A 21,008-nucleotide genomic window follows, 5' to 3' on the forward strand; every position below is an offset into this window, starting at 1 on the left:
GCTATTATACCGCTGGAAAAACGCCAAAAATCCAACAAATTGGCTCCCCGAACGGAAACAGTAAGGCTTTTAGCCCATTTATCCAATTCTACAGCGTTGGTTTACGCCCCCGCCAGACGGGCCGTATATAAAACCTCTACCGTAAAAATTTTAGAGGGTATGCCCGCTGAAAATTTGGCTATTCCAGGGGAAACGCTACAGATTTCAGAGGGGGAAAATCCAGATTTAGAGGGGGATTCTAATTCTGAACCTGAAGACGAAATCTACAGCGCCAAAACTTTGGATCCAGTGGATAATAATCCCCTACCTCCCGCAATTACAGTTCCTCCCTGGCCTGTACAGTCTACTGTTCGCCCCCCAGAGCTTATAACGGTAGCGGTGCCTAATTCAGCACCTAAAATAACGGAAGTTCCGGTGTTTTCGGCACCTAAAATACAGAATATGGAGTTAAATTCGCAGTTCGAAAACCCAGATCCTATGGATATCGATTACGTGCATTATCTTTGTTATCAAACCCAAAAGAAAACAAAGAAAAAGCCCACTAAAGACGGCGAACCAAATAGCTACCAACAGGCCCTAAAAAGCCCTGAAAGTGCTAAATGGTTAGCAGCTTTAGTGTCACAGACCTGAAGGACAGCCACTGGGCTGTCGCTTAGTCATGACCCCTGTCACGTGAAGGCGCGAGGGCCGAGCGCCTCGCGCGCGTATATCTACGCGAAATCTCTGCAGTCTCCGATATGTAGCTCCTCGAGCTACGTCTTCGTCAACAACCACCTGCTACCCTGTACCTGGAAGACTAGATAGCCAATATACTCTGTCCTGTTACCTGATCGCCCGCACCTACCTGTCCGCCCTGCCTGCCCGTGACATTACGTAGCTCCTTCATTAGGTGCCCGCGATGCCTGCGTCACTGCAACCCCCGATCTTAACCGATTCGACCGAGGAACTGATCGAACACCTACAAGGACACCCTGAACAATGGGTGTCTTACATCTCCGATTCCTACCAAAAGCTGCAACTATTGCACGATAGCAACGTCCGCCTGAACTCCTGCCTAGAAATGCAGGAAGCCGAGACCCAACGCGCCCGCGCCGAAACGGACCGTGTCCGCGACAAGGCGCAGGCCGACATTCTGGCCATGGCCATGGAAAAGGCCTCCGCCATAACCTCCCGGGATGCCGCTTTCGCCGAATTAGAGAAAACACGGTCCGAACTGAAGGAAGTTCGGACCGTAACGCTACCCACGGTACACATAACCACCCCCGCCCCAACTACCAACACGCCTGTTGAACCCCTTATGGTTACTCCTATGGGAACGACTCCGCCGCCTGCTTCCGAACATCCCGCCTCCGCCCGCCTTTCTGAACGACTTCCAGACCCCGATAAATTTACGGGCGCCCGCTCCGACCTCCGCCGCTTCGCCACCCAAATCCGGGGGAAGATGACCTCAAACAAAGACCGCTTCCCCAACCCCGAATCACGCCTGATTTATGTAGCCGGTCGACTGTCCGGTAAAGCGTACAACCTGATCCTGCCCAAAATGGTCGGAGGCACACCCCAATTCGGAGATTATACGGATCTCCTCCAATACCTAGAGGAGGCATTCGGGGACCCCGACCACGTCCAAAACGCACAAAACAAACTATATGCCCTGAAGCAGCGGAACGTAGATTTCGCCGAGTATCTGTCGGAGTTCCAACGCCTGTCTTTGGAAGGAGAAATGCCGGAGGATGCCCTCCCCCCTCTTTTATTCCAGGGAATATCGGAAGAGCTCCAGGACATGCTCCTCCACAACCCCGCCCCATCTCGCCAATACCACGAATTCACCCGACACCTGCAAAGCTTGGATAACCGCTACCGCCAGCACCAGCAGTATAAAAATAGACAGACACGTACCCCTCGGGCCGCAGCGCCCCCCGCGCGCGCGGCTCCCCGAACCCAACCCGACATACCGCGGGCCGCCCCCAAGCCAAACGCGGAGCTCCCGCTTAACGACCCTATGGACCTGAGCAGCCAACGCCGCCACAACCGCAAGGAAAACATGCTATGTTACCGTTGTGGATCCCAAGAACATTTCGTTGCCAAATGCCCGGAACCGGATACCCGCCGCACGCGGCTGCACCAGGCCGGGATCGAACGATCCAGGTCCAGGTCCAGGTCCCCGCGCCAGATACAAACCAAACTCCCTAAAAACCCCCGCCGCGGCTCGGACGCCAGCCGCTCCAGCAGCCGAAGTTCGAAAAACGGAGCCCGCCTGGGATAAGTCGCCCCCAGGCCGCCAAGGCCGCGCATAGACCGCCGGCGATCCGCATTTCTGCCGCCGCCGTTCACGGGTTCCCCGTTGAAGAGGAATATAACCAACGATCCGACCTGATGATCCTGCCTGCCGAACTGACAGTGGGGGGCCAAAACCTCCCAACCTATGCCCTCACCGATTGCGGTGCGGAAGGAAAATGCTTCCTCGACCAAGGATGGGCCGAAGAACGCCAACTACAAATGTATCCGCTGCGAAACCCATTCGACATCGAAGTATTCGACGGAAGGACCGCCGAAAGTGGGAAGTGCACCCATTATGTCCGAGGACAATTGAGAATCAAGGACCACATCCAGAAAAACGCGCTGTTCTTCGTCACACAGCTAGCCCACTACCCCATTGTGCTAGGAATGCCTTGGCTAAAGCAGCACGATCCAACGATTGGATTCGCGTCACACGTTATTACGTTTGACAGCGACTATTGCCGCCGACACTGCAATATGCCCGACAAACCGGAGAAGGTTAAAGCTTTACACGCCGTACCAAAAAAAAGCCGCCCCCAGTACCAGGCTGACCGACCGCCGTCCCTCCGCGAAATGGATATCGCCCCTATCTCCCTGCAAGCCGCGAGCATGTACGCCCGCCGCCGATCCTGCCGACTGTACGCCGTAACCTTGAAACAGATTGATGAGGTCCTAGCCGCCGACCCCCAAAATAGGAACGGGCCGACCCTGCCCGAAACAATCCGGGAATTCGCGGACGTATTTTCCCCGCAAGAAGCCGAGAAGCTGCCCCCACACCGACCGTCCGACCACCATATCCCGCTTATAGAAGGAAAAACGCCGCCGTTCGGCCCCCTGTACGCCATGTCCCGCGAAGAGCTGATAGCCCTTAAGGAATGGCTGACCGCAGAGTTGAAAAAAGGGTTTATCAGACCCAGTTCGTCATCCGTCGCCTCGCCCGTTTTGTTCGTGAAGAAGCAGGGAGGAGGGTTGAGGTTTTGCGTGGATTACCGCGCGCTGAATAACATTACCGTAAAAGACCGTTACCCGCTGCCGCTAGTCCGAGAGACCCTGAACAACCTGGCCGGCATGAAATTCTTCTCGAAAATCGATATCGTTTCCGCTTTTAACAATATTCGGATTAAAAAGGGGGAAGAATACCTGACGGCATTCCGCACGAGATTCGGCTTATACGAGAGCCTAGTCATGCCTTTCGGGCTAACGGGAGCCCCCGCGACGTTCCAGAGATATATAAACGACTCCCTGCGCGAATACTTAGACGTATTTTGTACAGCCTACCTGGACGACATTTTAATTTATAGCCGCACCCGAACAGAACACGAAGAACATTTGAAACTCGTACTGGAAGCCCTGAGGAAAGCCGGGCTATACGCCAACGCCGCGAAGTGCGAATTCTTCGTGACGGAAACCAAGTTCCTGGGCCTGCTGGTCGGCGTCGAAGGCGTAAAAATGGACCCTGAAAAAATCACCGCTGTCCTGGACTGGCAAACACCCAAAAAGCTTACTGACGTACAAGCATTTTTGGGGTTTGGCAACTTTTACCGGCGCTTTATCCGAGATTTCTCAAAGATCGTAGCCCCTTTGACGAGATTGACCAAGAAAGACGTCGCATTCGAATGGAATAGCGCCTGCGAAACCGCCTTCCGACTGCTGAAGAGAAAGTTTACCGAAGCCCCCGTACTGGCGCACTTCGATTGGGAAAAGGATGTGATCCTGGAGACCGACGCTTCCGATTATGTTTCTGCGGGAATATTGTCACAATACGGCGACGACGGAATACTCCGCCCCGTCGCGTTCTTTTCGAAAAAACACACAGCTACCGAATGCAATTACGAGATTTACGACAAAGAATTGCTAGCCATTATCCGCTGTTTTGAAGAATGGCGCCCGGAACTCGAAGGGACGTCGTCCCCGGTCCAAGTAATTACGGACCACCGCAACCTGGAATATTTCACGACGACGAAAATGCTCAACCGCCGACAAGCCCGATGGGCCGAATTCCTGTCAAGATTTAATTTCCGTATCACCTACCGACCCGGGAAACAAGGAGCGAAACCCGACGCACTAACCAGGAGGTCAGAGGATATGCCTGAGGAGGGGGATGAACGACTTAAGCACCAAACACAAGTCGTACTGAAAGAACACAATTTACCTGCCCGCCCCACCCGGTTACAACCCATAATCCGCCAAAACAAACCCCTATTGCCAAGACACCTGATAGAGCTACTAGACGCCGGATACGAATCCGACCCGATAACGCAATCTGCCCTAGAAGCGTTGAGGACAGGCGCCGACCGCCACCCCAAGCTGCAATTGGCCGAATGCGAAGAACGATCCGGCTATTTGTATTACCGCAATAGACTGTACGTACCCGATTCGAATAATCTGAAAGCCGAGATCCTGCGCCGCTGCCACGACTCCCCCGTCGCCGGTCACCCCGGCAAAGCAAAAACCTACGACCTGCTGTCCCGGGAATATTACTGGCCCGGAATGCTACATTACGTATCATTATGGGTAAAGAAATGCCAGACCTGCCGCCGAATCAACCCGTCCCGCGAAGGCCACCAGGGCCTCCTGCGACCCCTGCCCACTCCTGAACGCTCATGGCAACACCTGTCGATGGATTTTATCACACATTTGCCGCAAAGCAACGGCCACGACGCCATCCTAGTGGTCGTAGACCGCCTGACTAAGATGAGACACTTCGTCCCTTGTAAAGGGACCTGCAATGCCGAGGACACCGCCAACCTGTACCTACACCACGTATGGAAACTACACGGGTTGCCCCTGACGATAGTTTCGGATAGAGGCACCCAATTCGTGTCGAAGTTTTGGAAACACCTGACAACCCGTTTGAAAATCGACAGCCTGCTATCCACTGCTCACCACCCCGAGACTGACGGACAGACCGAGCGTTTTAACGCGTCCCTGGAACAATATTTGAGAGCTTATGTGGCCTACCTGCAAGATGATTGGGAAAGTTGGCTTCCCCTCGCCGAATTCACAGCCAACTCCCACAAGTCCGAGACCACCGGAACCTCCCCGTTTTACGCGACTTACGGATTCCATCCCCGCATGGGATTCGAGCCGGTACCCCTGAACCAGCCTTTGCCCGCCCAGCGGGATGCCGAAAAGCTAGCCGCCCGAATGGAAGCCATTCTGGAACAAGCCCGCGCCGAAATGACCGCCGCCCAAGCCCGTTACGAAGAACAGGCGAACCGACACCGTACCCCGGCCCGCCGGCTTACCGTCGGCCAATATGTGTGGTTAGACGCACGGAACATCCAGACCGCCCGCCCGCAGAAGAAACTGGATTGGAAGAACTTGGGACCCTTCCGAATTTCTGAAGTGATTAGCCCGTACGCCTACCGTTTGGACCTGCCGTCGTCTATGAGAGTACACCCTGTTTTCAATATAAACCGACTAAAACCTGCTGACGTTGAGCCCCTGCCGGGCCAACAACCTGCACCGCCACCCCATTTGGAAGTGGAAGGTGAGAGAGAATACGAAGTCGAAGAGATCCTCGACTCCTTTTGGGAAACCCGCGGCCGAGGAGGCCGCCGGCTGAAATATATCGTCCGTTGGGCTGGATATAGCGAACCCACGACTGAACCTGCCGATTACCTGGAAAACGCTGCTCAATTGGTAAAGAATTTCCACCGTCGATACCCCCATAAGCCCGGGCCCCGGCCGTGACGGAGCTCGGCCTGGAAGGGGGGAATACTGTCACAGACCTGAAGGACAGCCACTGGGCTGTCGCTTAGTCATGACCCCTGTCACGTGAAGGCGCGAGGGCCGAGCGCCTCGCGCGCGTATATCTACGCGAAATCTCTGCAGTCTCCGATATGTAGCTCCTCGAGCTACGTCTTCGTCAACAACCACCTGCTACCCTGTACCTGGAAGACTAGATAGCCAATATACTCTGTCCTGTTACCTGATCGCCCGCACCTACCTGTCCGCCCTGCCTGCCCGTGACATTTAGCGTCTGAATTCGACCAGATCGTTACTGCAAAAACCTTCCGTTTTATCCCTAAAATTAAAATGCATACAGGCCGTAGACTAGTCTCTACCCGGCCGGTGTTTAAATTAAAAAAGGATGAAAATAATAAGCCTATAAAGTATAAAGCCAGGCTTGTTGTTAGGGGGTTTTTACAGGTCGAAGGCCTAGATTATATCGAGACTTTTGCTAGCACTAGTATACCGCCCACCTGGCGTATATTATTGGCTATAGCTAATGCACAAAATTGGGAAATAGAACAAATCGATTTTATCGGTGCGTTTTTAAATAGTGACCTTACCGACGTAGATATTTATTTGCAAATTCCAGAGGGTTTTAGCGATTGGGCTAGATCTTGCAGCCCTACTACCGCTAAAATTTTAGTGCAAATGGGCTATAATCCAAAGGAAATGCAAGTTATACTGTTGGAAAAGGCGCTATACGGTCTGAAACAGGGCCCAAGAGAATGGCAAACAAAGCTAAAAAGCCTACTTTTTACAGAAGGTTTTAAGCCGCTAATCTCTGATCCAGCTGTCTTTTATAATGCTAAATCCAAGCATTTCATTGTTACTTTTGTTGACGATTGCCTGCTAATAGGTCCTAAATTGCAATATATTCAGGATTTAAAAGCCCGTTTTAACAAAATATACGCATTGGAAGACAGGGGCCCTGCAGCCTATTTTTTAGGCGTTCAGATTATAAGGGACAGGCCTAACCGCCTGCTTTGGCTCCATCAAAGTCAGTATATAGAGGAAGCATTAGCAACGTTCGGATTAGCTGATTGCAAACCTATTTCTGTTCCCTTACAGCCGGGTGTGCTAAAATATAGTGGGGGCAAACCCGTAAATGCGCTAGAAATCAAATTGTTACAGCGTATTATCGGCACCCTAATGTATTTAATGCTATTAACGCGCCCGGACATCGGTTTTGCGGTTCAATGGTTATCTCGTTTTTTAACGAAAGCCACTACAATCCACTTAACGGCAGCTAAAAACCTACTTCGCTACTTAGCAGGTACTAAATCCCTAGCAATCTGCTACGGAAATAGGGTAATTAAAGCTAATTTACCACCTAACTCTTTGATTGGGGGTTTTAAAGGCCTAAAATTACTTGGTTTTAGTGACAGCGATTTTGCCGGGGCTAGGGAAGATTCAAAATCCACTTACGGATATTTGTATACCCTATCTGGGGGCCCTATAACGTGGAAGTGCAAAAAGGCTAGTACTATAGCTTTAAGCACCCCAGAAGCCGAAACCGACGCCTTAGCGGAAGCCCTGCGTGAAGCACAGTGGCTTAAAAGCCTATTTACAGAGATTGGACTACCTGTAAAAGGCCCTATTGCAATATTTGGAGATAATACAGGCTCTATAGCTAACGCACACAACCCTACGCACCACCAACGTACTAAACATACGTTATTAAAATTTCACTACGTAAGGGAGTTAGTTACAGAAGGATTAGTGACCCTAAAATACCTGGAATCCAAACAAATGCCCGCTGACGGCCTTACAAAGCCCCTAACGCTTCTAATTCACAAGGTTTTTTTAGAGCTTATAGGGTTAAAACCCCTGTAAACTTAGTTTTTACCTATTGAATTGTAGGGCACCTAGTTAGTTCGTTAGCTAACTACCACCATTTTTCTCCTTTGTTTGCAATTATTGGATTTTTGTTAGCCCGACACCAACCGATCTACCCAAACCTACCCTGCTCAGGTTGATTATTAAGCAACTTATACCGACCTTATACCCGAAGTCGAATCCGAATTTAATTAGCTCGCGTTTTGGGCGACCTAGCGATTTTTAATCTACCCTATATATTAAACTTTTCTGGGATCCACAACAACGAACAGCCAGATTAGCTACCTGGCTTAGTAGTAAGTTCCGTTGGTTATAATCTGTAGGTCGTGGGTTCGAATCCGGGGGTTGTTACAATTCTGGGGGTCTGTCACAGACCTGAAGGACAGCCACTGGGCTGTCGCTTAGTCATGACCCCTGTCACGTGAAGGCGCGAGGGCCGAGCGCCTCGCGCGCGTATATCTACGCGAAATCTCTGCAGTCTCCGATATGTAGCTCCTCGAGCTACGTCTTCGTCAACAACCACCTGCTACCCTGTACCTGGAAGACTAGATAGCCAATATACTCTGTCCTGTTACCTGATCGCCCGCACCTACCTGTCCGCCCTGCCTGCCCGTGACAAAAACACAGATTTTACGGATTCCTATAACCTTTACCAACCCCCAGCAAGGTATAATAAACCATTATAATAAATTTTATCGTCAAATTACCACCTTTACAAAAACCATTACGAAAACCAAATATAATAATATATTGGTTATAATGGACAGATTTACCAAATACGTTTATTTTTTACCATATAAAAAAAGCAACAACGCCGAAAAAATCGCCTACACATTCCTACAAATAATTGTCAGCAATTACGGATTTCCAAAAAATATTATTACAAACAAAAACAAGCTTTTTACATTAAAATTCTGGAAATCCCTAATGGAATAATTAGAAACAGACTATAAATTATCCACAATATTCCACCCACAAACGGACGGACAAACAAAACGAGCCAACCAAATATTGGAACAATATTTAAAATATTATATAAACCACAAATAAAACAATTGGGTACAATTATTACCCATAGTACAATTCGCCTATAATAGTTTAAAAAACGAAAATACCAAAACAACCCCGTTTTATACCAATTATGGATTTAACCCCATAATATACGGAAAACCAAAAACTACGACCACGGCATTACGGGCCGATAAACAAACGAACGAATTACGAAAATTATACCAAAAATTCCAGCAAAAATTAAAACTTGTACGAAAAAAAATAATAAAATACGCCAATTAATATCGGATAAAGGGACCATCCTTTAAAAAGGGAAATGTTAATTATATGCATTATTTTGCATGTAATAAGCCCACTTTTATTTGTATATAGCCAATTTTATTTAGTGCCGAAGTGGAGTGGGGAATGGTGGAATTCCGTTACTTTGTTAATGCAGGAATGCAATTTAAAGGTCAGCGAGTGGGGTTAGCTACCCTGTACCGGGTTTAATACCCACCCTGCACCTGCGAGTCAGCTACCCTGTACCGGGTTGAAAATTTCACCAAGTCAACGTTTAAATGCAAACCCAGAGATGGTTTGTATGCAAATGAGGGTGTTTTTTCAAAAACCCATACAAATTAGTTTTTCGGAAATTCATTCGCGGCACCGGAACCTTTTCTGGCGTGCGGACCCCCACTTCGATGTCGGAGAGTATGTAAGGGAAATAAAGCAAAATCTCCCCCAACCAATTATTTATCAGTACCAAAATTATAGTGCATTTCTACCTATTATTTAGCGCTTTTAGCACTGGTTATTTACCACGCCGCACCTAGGGTTTACCCCTATATCCCCTGTTAGCACCATTTTTATTAACAGGTTATGAGCCCGGAAAGGTTCTAGCTAGTGCACTAAAGCGCACTTTGCATTATTGGAAAGCCCTGTTTTCAGGCTTTAATTTGGTTATTGTCGCATATCCGCAGCACGTATATTGACGAAGATATTGCTGTTTTTGTGCAAATTGTTGGTTATAGGTGCTACGTTAGCACCTATCCCCCCTGTAATTACAGTGAGGGGTCGCTATATTAGCGTTTGACTCAGGCCCAATTTTCAGGCACTGCAGCGCTCGCTCGATTGCAAATCCCAAAATTTTTGGTGTGGTTTTTATGGGTTGTGCATCGCTATTGCGATTGGTTCAAATTCTTAGTGCGTTAATTAGGGTTTGCGCTAACGAGTCAGGGCCAAAACCCCTGTATTCGCCCGCTAATAGCCCAGTGATCCACTAACCGAACGCTGCAAATTACCCTGCAGGTTACCCTGCACCCACCTAGCGAATTGAACTTTCGATCGCTAGTGCACCTGGATCGGTACAAATAATACCAGGGCACCCATTAATTGTGGATTTAGGGATTCCAACCCTGTATTTTCAGTGGATTCGATCATTGAAAATAGCAATAAGCCCTATATTTGGCAAGTATAGGCCTGTAACCGTTAGAAGGCAAACGGCTATAGAAAATCCTAGATTGGGGTATTTACCCTTAGGCGACTAGGTTAGTTTTTAACTATAATTCAGGCCACCCTACAATGGAAGACAGCCCTATGTCGGGCCTCCCAGGCCCAATTCCACCGGATAGGGGCCCTGAATCCAGCCCGAATGAAGTTCTAACCGCTAAATTACAGGCGCAAGACCTGCAATTAAAAGCGTTAACTACGCAATTGGATCAACTTCAGCACACAATTCAACAGTTAACATCTCTGTTGACGCTGAAAAATGGTGAACCCACTAGTTTTAGTGGTATTGCGGGTATTAATACCCCCAATAGCGGTAATCTGGAGGCCAACCCACAGATTTTTAGCGCTAATACCGCTACCGCACCACCTAATCCACCCGGTAACCTAATTCTAGGTGACGGGATAGGTAAAGAACTATCAAAACGGGTATTTTCCTTCCCCGAAAATTGCAAATTAGTAGGGGCTAGCAATTACGACCTGTGGAAACAGGCACTTATAGTACAATTCAGGGCTATAAAAGCTGCGGAATTTATTTCCAACCCTGAAATTGGCTATAGCCTACCGGAACATGAGCAATCAGTCCTATTATTGCTTATTAAAGACAGCCTAACCAAGGAACCTTTAGAATCCATTGCATGGCATTCCAGCCCTGTAACGGCCTATAAGACCCTGGAAGATAGCTATTCCGTTGCACCCGAAATTAGCAGAGACTCGCTATATCGGGAATTTCACGCCCTAAATTTTTCGAAATTTAGAGGGTCAATACCAGAATTTAACAGCCGTTTTAATTCCCTGGTAGCTAGATTAGCGAATGCCAACGTGCAAATTAGCCCTATCGATGTACGAAATCAATACCTACGGGCCCTGGAGGGGACGTTCCCTACCTGGACCGAACGCCAACGCAGTACCCAACGGGCCCTGCAGGCTATAGGCCAAAATTCGGATCGATTAAATTTGCAATACCTTATGGCGGACCTTATATCCGAAAATTCGATTTCAGGCTCTACAACTGCCAAAGCCACTAATTACAGGGCTGAAGGTCGAAAATCAGGGAAAAAAGGCGCTAAAAAGGACGCTAAAAAGGAAAATAATGGGCAGGACGGCACCTCCAAATCACGAAAAAAGGGCAAATCAACCCCTAATTCGGATTCGGCTATTGCAAAAGATAATAAATCCTCCAATTCCAGCGAATCGAACGCTGGAACTTCCATGATTTCAATGGATTTCGAGTTATTTACGGGCTCGATTCCAGGTGACGTTAGCGTTTGCGCAGCGTATAACGCCCTGGAACAGGCAGGCGATTCGGGCGGTAATTTACCGTACCGGGCACTGCAACAGGAGGTTAATTCCGCTATTAGCGGGGTTATAGAATTATGTTCGGAATCGGATTCGGAACCCGATTATACCGGTAAAACGCTAAAACCACAGGTATTAGCAACTAATTCTAAGGCTAAGACGAAGCCTGGAAGCGGCGTAAATAGGGACCCTAAGCCCCGACGGCTAGGCTACCCGGTCCTGTACGATACAGGTAGCACGCACCATATCTTTGCAAATAAGCAATTTTTTACCGATTATACCCCCGGCTCAACAGTCGAAATCGGTACCGGAGGTGGCCCTGTTAGGCCTATTGGCACTGGAACTGTTAAAATACAGGTCCGGTATGGCTCCAAAATTGACGAATTTAGAGAGGTTACGTTAAATAACGTGCTATATATCCCCTCGTTTGGAATAAATATCGTTAGTGGGCTAATACACTACAATACAGGGGGCGTATTATTAAAAAATACCCTGTACGATCGGGATCGCAAGGCGTGGGGACGCCTAAATACCGCCAAAAATTCGTTCTGTTTGGAGGTAAAAGGGTGCGATATCCTTATTCGAAATACTACATCTACGGTTTCGAATTACGCCTGTGTAATTGGTGAATATAGCACCGCCTCTAGCCTAACCTTACAGGGGGTTACAAAGGGCTACGCAGCCCCGTTGGAGGTAAAACTAAATAATATAGTCCCTGAAGACCAAGACGACTATAAAATCTACACCGATTCGGAACCGGGAGAAAATACGGTAACGGAAGTGTTAAATCCCAAACAAAATAAGGATATAACCGTAGATTTACCTGTAATGCAGAAATTTAGTGCAAAAACCCCTGAAAATCCACGTGAGATTGGGCCCCGTAGGCCCGGTAAGCCGCTAGATGACCCTTTTAAGCAGCCTAATACAAAAGGGGCTAATACCGAAAAAGAGGGGGTTTCCCACACAAGAAATCCGTTGTTAGAACCTCCTTTAGTACCGGAATTAGTGCAGGCCCCTGTAAATTACCTCCCTTTAAGCCTAAATCGAACTACCGATGGTTGGGTAACAGCTGAAGGAGACGGAATTACAGGCGATTGTGACGAAATCCAGGCCCAAAAAGCCCTGTTATGGCACAGGCGCTTAGGGCATATAGGGTTGTTATTGCTTAAAAAGACCGCTAAAAACGCAGACGGTCTACCTAATTTCGACAAAATTAGGGCTATTACCTGCATTACTTGCATTAAAGCCACCTCTGTTAGGCGTACAAATAAAGGGGCACTCCCTACACCCCCTAATATCCTCGATTCCATAGAGGGTGATACAGTAACCCTTAAACCTAACCCTCACAATAAAAAACCCGTATTTTTGTTATTAGTGGATCGAAAATCACGTTTTCGGTGGTCGATCTCACTACGGAATAAAGCCGGACCTACGGTTTTAGTGGCTATTAAAGGCTTTTTTAAGGTTTTAAAAGCTACGTACGGGCGCTACCCCACTAAATTTCATTTTGATGGGGGGCACGAGGTAAATACAGAGCTTCAAGATTGGTTTGCAAGTAAAGGTGTTAATTTTAGCACCTCCAACCCCTACAACCATGGCCAAAACGGGCTAACGGAACGGTCCGTTAGGGTTATTTTGGATAGGCTAAGGTCTACCATTTTAGCGGCAGGTCTACCACTATATTTATGGTGTTATTTACTGTCAGCCGTGGTTGATTTAGTTAACCGTACAGCGGTAACTAACAGGGAGTTAACACCCTACGAGGAATTTTATTCCGAATTTCAACCTGGATTACCACACAGGCCTAATTTAGGCCATTATCGGGTTATTGGTACCGTATGCCAGGCTATTATACCGCTGGAAAAACGCCAAAAATCCAACAAATTGGCTCCCCGAACGGAAACAGTAAGGCTTTTAGCCCATTTATCCAATTCTACAGCGTTGGTTTACGCCCCCGCCAGACGGGCCGTATATAAAACCTCTACCGTAAAAATTTTAGAGGGTATACCCGCTGAAAATTTGGCTATTCCAGGGGAAACGCTACAGATTTCAGAGGGGGAAAATCCAGATTTAGAGGGGGATTCTAATTCTGAACCTGAAGACGAAATCTACAGCGCCAAAACTTTGGATCCAGTGGATAATAATCCCCTACCTCCCGCAATTACAGTTCCTCCCTGGCCTGTACAGTCTACTGTTCGCCCCCCAGAGCTTATAACGGTAGCGGTGCCTAATTCAGCACCTAAAATAACGGAAGTTCCGGTGTTTTCGGCACCTAAAATACAGAATATGGAGTTAAATTCGCAGTTCGAAAACCCAGATCCTATGGATATCGATTACGTGCATTATCTTTGTTATCAAACCCAAAAGAAAACAAAGAAAAAGCCCACTAAAGACGGCGAACCAAATAGCTACCAACAGGCCCTAAAAAGCCCTGAAAGTGCTAAATGGTTAGCAGCTTTAGCGTCTGAATTCGACCAGATCGTTACTGCAAAAACCTTCCGTTTTATCCCTAAAATTAAAATGCATACAGGCCGTAGACTAATCTCTACCCGGCCGGTGTTTAAATTAAAAAAGGATGAAAATAATAAGCCTATAAAGTATAAAGCCAGGCTTGTTGTTAGGGGGTTTTTACAGGTCGAAGGCCTAGATTATATCGAGACTTTTGCTAGCACTAGTATACCGCCCACCTGGCGTATATTATTGGCTATAGCTAATGCACAAAATTGGGAAATAGAACAAATCGATTTTATCGGTGCGTTTTTAAATAGTGACCTTACCGACGTAGATATTTATTTGCAAATTCCAGAGGGTTTTAGCGATTGGGCTAGATCTTGCAGCCCTACTACCGCTAAAATTTTAGTGCAAATGGGCTATAATCCAAAGGAAATGCAAGTTATACTGTTGGAAAAGGCGCTATACGGTCTGAAACAGGGCCCAAGAGAATGGCAAACAAAGCTAAAAAGCCTACTTTTTACAGAAGGTTTTAAGCCGCTAATCTCTGATCCAGCTGTCTTTTATAATGCTAAATCCAAGCATTTCATTGTTACTTTTGTTGACGATTGCCTGCTAATAGGTCCTAAATTGCAATATATTCAGGATTTAAAAGCCCGTTTTAACAAAATATACGCATTGGAAGACAGGGGCCCTGCAGCCTATTTTCTAGGCGTTCAGATTATAAGGGACAGGCCTAACCGCCTGCTTTGGCTCCATCAAAGTCAGTATATAGAGGAAGCATTAGCAACGTTCGGATTAGCTGATTGCAAACCTATTTCTGTTCCCTTACAGCCGGGTGTGCTAAAATATAGTGGGGGCAAACCCGTAAATGCGCTAGAAATCAAATTGTTACAGCGTATTATCGGCACCCTAATGTATTTAATGCTATTAACGCGCCCGGACATCGGTTTTGCGGTTCAATGGTTATCTCGTTTTTTAACGAAAGCCACTACAATCCACTTAACGGCAGCTAAAAACCTACTTCGCTACTTAGCAGGTACTAAATCCCTAGCAATCTGCTACGGAAATAGGGTAATTAAAGCTAATTTACCACCTAACTCTTTGATTGGGGGTTTTAAAGGCCTAAAATTACTTGGTTTTAGTGACAGCGATTTTGCCGGGGCTAGGGAAGATTCAAAATCCACTTACGGATATTTGTATACCCTATCTGGGGGCCCTATAACGTGGAAGTGCAAAAAGGCTAGTACTATAGCTTTAAGCACCCCAGAAGCCGAAACCGACGCCTTAGCGGAAGCCCTGCGTGAAGCACAGTGGCTTAAAAGCCTATTTACAGAGATTGGACTACCTGTAAAAGGCCCTATTGCAATATTTGGAGATAATACAGGCTCTATAGCTAACGCACACAACCCTACGCACCACCAACGTACTAAACATACGTTATTAAAATTTCACTACGTAAGGGAGTTAGTTACAGAAGGATTAGTGACCCTAAAATACCTGGAATCCAAACAAATGCCCGCTGACGGCCTTACAAAGCCCCTAACGCTTCCAATTCACAAGGTTTTTTTAGAGCTTATAGGGTTAAAACCCCTGTAAACTTAGTTTTTACCTATTGAATTGTAGGGCACCTAGTTAGTTCGTTAGCTAACTACCACCATTTTTCTCCTTTGTTTGCAATTATTGGATTTTTGTTAGCCCGACACCAACCGATCTACCCAAACCTACCCTGCTCAGGTTGATTATTAAGCAACTTATACCGACCTTATACCCGAAGTCGAATCCGAATTTAATTAGCTCGCGTTTTGGGCGACCTAGCGATTTTTAATCTACCCTATATATTAAACTTTTCTGGGATCCACAACAACGAACAGCCAGATTAGCTACCTGGCTTAGTAGTAAGTTCCGTTGGTTATAATCTGTAGGTCGTGGGTTCGAATCCGGGGGTTGTTACAATTCTGGGGGTCTTTTTCAATTCGGGGGTTCAGTCAATCGGGGGTTTGGTACAAAGGGCTTATTCATCCAGGGGGTTCGCACCGGGGGTTCGAGTTGGGTTGGGACACAAGGGGGAATTTCTTTTGTTTTTTTGTTTTGGGGGTTTTATTTTACGTACTTTTCTTTTCCGACTTTATTTTTGGATTAAGTAGCAAAAGAGAGGGGGTGTTAATTATATGCATTATTTTGCATGTAATAAGCCCACTTTTATTTGTATATAGCCAATTTTATTTAGTGCCGAAGTGGAGTGGGGAATGGTGGAATTCCGTTACTTTGTTAATGCAGGAATGCAATTTAAAGGTCAGCGAGTGGGGTTAGCTACCCTGTACCGGGTTTAATACCCACCCTGCACCTGCGAGTCAGCTACCCTGTACCGGGTTGAAAATTTCACCAAGTCAACGTTTAAATGCAAACCCAGAGATGGTTTGTATGCAAATGAGGGTGTTTTTTCAAAAACCCATACAAATTAGTTTTTCGGAAATTCATTCGCGGCACCGGAACCTTTTCTGGCGTGCGGACCCCCACTTCGATGTCGGAGAGTATGTAAGGGAAATAAAGCAAAATCTCCCCCAACCAATTATTTATCAGTACCAAAATTATAGTGCATTTCTACCTATTATTTAGCGCTTTTAGCACTGGTTATTTACCACGCCGCACCTAGGGTTTACCCCTATATCCCCTGTTAGCACCATTTTTATTAACAGGAAATAACGTCTATTTTATTCGACGCAATATTAAAATATAACGGCCAAATAGCAAATTTAATTTTAAAAAACTTGGACCTTTTAAAATTAACAAAAAGATTAGCGAAACCAATTACAAATTATTATTACCAAATATTATAAAAATTTATCCTACATTCCACGTATTATTATTGGAATTAATATTATACGGCACCAATATATAAAAAACGATCGAAATCGACGCAAAATAAACCTACGACGTTAAACAAATATTCGACCATAAACGAAACCACGGCAAAACAAAATATTTTATTAAATGGGAAAATTATAGGTATAAGAAAAATATTTGGGAACTTTTTAACCATTTCCAAAATTACCAAAAACCGTTCCGCCAATATTATTAAAAGTTGGATTTGCGAACAAATTAGCCAAAAGAAAACGACCTAAAAAAATACCATTTACCATTTCCAAAAATTAAAAACCGACCAGGATTCGAAACCATACCATTAAACGAATTTACCAAAAAACAATTAATATATAATATAAAATAAAAACACCAAAAAACAATTTACCAACGGAATATTGCGCAAAAATATTTATTTTATCCAATAACGAAAAATTTAAAGGACCTATTGGGAAAATCGAATTCCAAACAAAATTGGAACCCGGAAATAGCGATTCCAAGGATATTTTAGGCAGGATTTCGGCTAATCGCCGATATTCCTCCTATTTTACCTCCTTACTGTTACGACCAGACAGTTGGGCCGGTACCAGGGAGGCCAGGTGGGGTCACACCCCTCCTGACGACACCCGCCCAGAGAAATCACCGACCGGCAGAAAGAGGATTACATAAGAAGGAATCACGTGACCTCACGTGATTGCCAAGAGAGTGATCTCAGTGATCATTGAGGGATCACAACAGATCAAGGGAAGTGATCTCTGCGATCTGTGACAGATCAGGAGAGATCACATTCGGAACATAGTCTATATAAGGCACGCTCATTACCATGTAGATAGATTCGATTCTAGGATTGCTTAGCAGCAATCAAACTCTAGTTAACCTCAATACTTACTTGAGAACGATCATAACTTCACCCCCAGTCATTGAGAACCCCAGTTACCCAGTCAGACGCTCAGTTGCTTCAACCCATTGTATTTTACCCTAAGAACAGGTTACCCCGATACCTTGATCGTAACATTTTGATTGCTCCTGTTCAGTACTTTGCCTTGAAGCATACCGAGCAGTATCACCGACAACATGTCTTCCCAGTCCTCTAAGAACAACACCCCCAGCACCCCGGCTACGAGCAGCAAGGCGGCCCAGAAAGCCCCTGCTCGGCCCAAGGACGATAGCGACAGCGAGGACGAGGAAGACCAGCTCCGCAGGCAGGTTGCTAGGACCAACCAGGAGCTCCACGAACAGACGCTCCGCGCAACCCAACTCCAAGAGGAACTCCAGGCTCTCCGAGCCAGTGCTAACGTTACCTCAACCCCTCTTGATGGGCGCGAGAGACTCAAGCTTAACCCCCCAGCCACATTCGATGGCACACCTGGACAGCTTAAAGGGTACCTTGTACAGGTACGCACCTACCAAGCATTCCATCTGGAAACTTTCCGCAGCGAAACAGAAAAGGTGGTACACGCGGCCACCTTCCTTCGAGGACGAGCCTTGTCTTGGTTCGAGCCCCTGTTGCAGGAATGGCTTGATGTACCCCCCGAAGAACGACGCCAAGAAGTCACCGACATTTTTTCAACCTTCGCAGGGTATGAACGCACCCTCCGTTCCTTGTTCCAGGAACCCGATGAGAAACGACAGACCGAACGAGATTTGGCCAACCTACGACAAACCAAGTCAGCCTCCGCTTATGCAGCCGAGTTCAGAAGGCTAGCAACAAGGCTGGACATGACCGAAGAAACCAAGATCCTCCAGTTCTACCAAGGATTGAAGTCAGAAATAAAAGACGAAGTATCCAAGCTCGACCGACCCGAGGATTTCCTCGAGTACGTCGAACTTGCCATCAAACTTGACAACCGGATTTACGAACGCCGACAGGAAAAACAAGGCGGACAGCGAGTGTTCGTCACCTCGATTCGACAAGCCAACACGGGACGCAAGTACCAACACCCTCAACCCATATACCATAGAAACAATGGTGGATGGCAGCAGCCCCGTCACATGGCGCCCCAGACCTACAGTACAGCTTATGGTACCCACAGTGGACCCATGGACCTCAGTGCCACACAACACAAGAAGCCCCGTAAAGACCCCAAGAATGGCAAGTGCTTTAAGTGCGACAAGACAGGGCACATCGCCAGAAACTGCCCGAGAAACCAGGAAGATATCCCTGATTTTAGGGGCAAGACCGAAAAACCACGAGGACTTAATGCCACCAATTACCAGCAACTACGGCCTAACCAACACAGCACGATGAGCTGGACCACCTGCTACGATGACAATTGTATGACCCACAATAGCTCCAAGATCGACGCAGGATGGTACCCACAAAAGCCCCGAGGCACTCGAACCCTAGCAGTAGGAAACCGAGTACCCATGGGGACAAGGCAACCAGTGAACTTACACCGACGGGAGACCCAACTACCCGAGCTCACGGACTCGGACGCCTCAGGAGAATTAGATGAGGAACTTTTGGGACAAACCCACCACATCAGGACAACCAATCAGTCCTTAACACAAAAATCAAGCAAGGATTTAGAGGAAGAATCCAGCGAGGAAGAGACCATACCCTCGAGCCAGTACAACGCAGCAAGAGAAAATAACCCCAACGTACAAGACAACGAGGAAACCACAAACGCACGCAAGACACCCGTGCCAGCAAAACACCCACTTGACCTAGTCGAAACAAGAAATAGCCGCACACCCAGGGACAAGAAAAACAAGGACCCACGACGCGAGTCCAGCAAGTCAAAAAACTAAGACAGCCAGACGGCACAGGGCACCGAACGGCGACAACAGGAACGGAACAAAGAACCCTAAACGCTACACAAAACACCATAGCAGCACATGAACACATATTTCTCGACATACGACTCGATGGCAGACCCATACGAGCACTCCTCGACAGTGGAGCACAAGGCAACTACATCTCACCAAGGGTCGTAGCGAAACGACGGATACCTTGGAAGCAAAAGAAGGAACCATACCAGTTGCAGACCGTAGAAGGAGAGGCAGTTTTATACGGGAACGGCACCATCGAAACAGAGACCGTACACCTCTGGATGGAGAGCTATGGACGAAAGGAACAAATCACCTTAGACATCACGGAGATAGGGGACAAAGACGTGATATTAGGAATCCCCTGGCTCAGAAGGAGCAACCCCCGGATAGATTGGACAACCGGCCAAGTCCAATGGGAAGAGCCGTTAGCCTCTGAAGGAAAATCCGAGAAACGGACTTCACGCAACGAGCGTAGGGCACAGGAGCGAAATCAACAAAAAATTATGGCGCTATTAAGGAAAAGCGAGCCACGCCTGGAGCCAACATCGGAAGGATCGCGACTATCCATGAGCGAAGAACGATCGAACCTTACCACATTGATCGACAACATCCCGGCCGAATACCGGATGTATGGACGACTATTCAGCCCCGAACTCGAAACAGGACTACCTGAGCATAGTCCGTTCGACCACGAGATACCATTGAAAGAAGGAACACAGCCCAAATTCCACAAGATATACGGCTTGAACCCAACACAGATGGAGGTATTAGATGAGTACCTCGCAGAGAACCTCAAGAAAGGTTACATCAGACCATCAACATCACCAGCAGGATACCCAATCCTCTTCGTACCAAAGAAGAACGGAAAATTACGACTATGCGTGGACTACAGACAATTAAACGACATCACTATAAAGAATTGCTACCCACTCCCACTAATAGGAGAACTCCGAGACATGCTCTACCAAGCACAATGGTTTACGACACTAGACCTCAAAGGAGCATACAATTTGATCCGCATGAAGGAAGGCGAAGAATGGAAAACCGCGTTTCGCACCAGACGAGGACATTACGAGTACCTAGTAATGCCCTTCGGTCTTACCAACGCCCCAGCAACCTTCCAAACCATGATCAACCACGTTCTCCGGGAATGCCTAGACATTTTCGTCGTTGTCTACCTGGACGATATCCTTGTCTTTTCCAAGACGTTGGAAGAACACAAGCAACACGTTCACACAGTCTTACAGAAGCTGCAAGACGCTAAGCTCTTAGTTGAG

General features: G+C 47.0%; 2 protein-coding genes across 2 annotated transcripts; both read left to right on the forward strand.

The window, feature by feature from the left end:
• Nucleotides 1-9,211: 9,211 nt before the first annotated feature.
• On the forward strand, nt 9,212-9,674 carry MGG_16613 (uncharacterized protein; the record flags this gene model as incomplete). Its single annotated transcript, XM_003711230.1, has 3 exons — nt 9,212-9,326; nt 9,484-9,552; nt 9,616-9,674. Coding segments are annotated over 3 exons (243 nt in total), but the record flags the coding sequence as incomplete, so codon positions are not given.
• A 6,616-nt stretch (nt 9,675-16,290) lies between these two features.
• Nucleotides 16,291-16,753, forward strand: MGG_16614 (uncharacterized protein; the record flags this gene model as incomplete). Its single annotated transcript, XM_003711231.1, has 3 exons — nt 16,291-16,405; nt 16,563-16,631; nt 16,695-16,753. Coding segments are annotated over 3 exons (243 nt in total), but the record flags the coding sequence as incomplete, so codon positions are not given.
• Nucleotides 16,754-21,008: the final 4,255 nt, after the last annotated feature.

This window comes from Pyricularia oryzae, chromosome 3, assembly GCF_000002495.2.
Source record: "Pyricularia oryzae 70-15 chromosome 3, whole genome shotgun sequence".
In the NCBI taxonomy this organism is placed as follows: domain Eukaryota; kingdom Fungi; phylum Ascomycota; class Sordariomycetes; order Magnaporthales; family Pyriculariaceae; genus Pyricularia; species Pyricularia oryzae.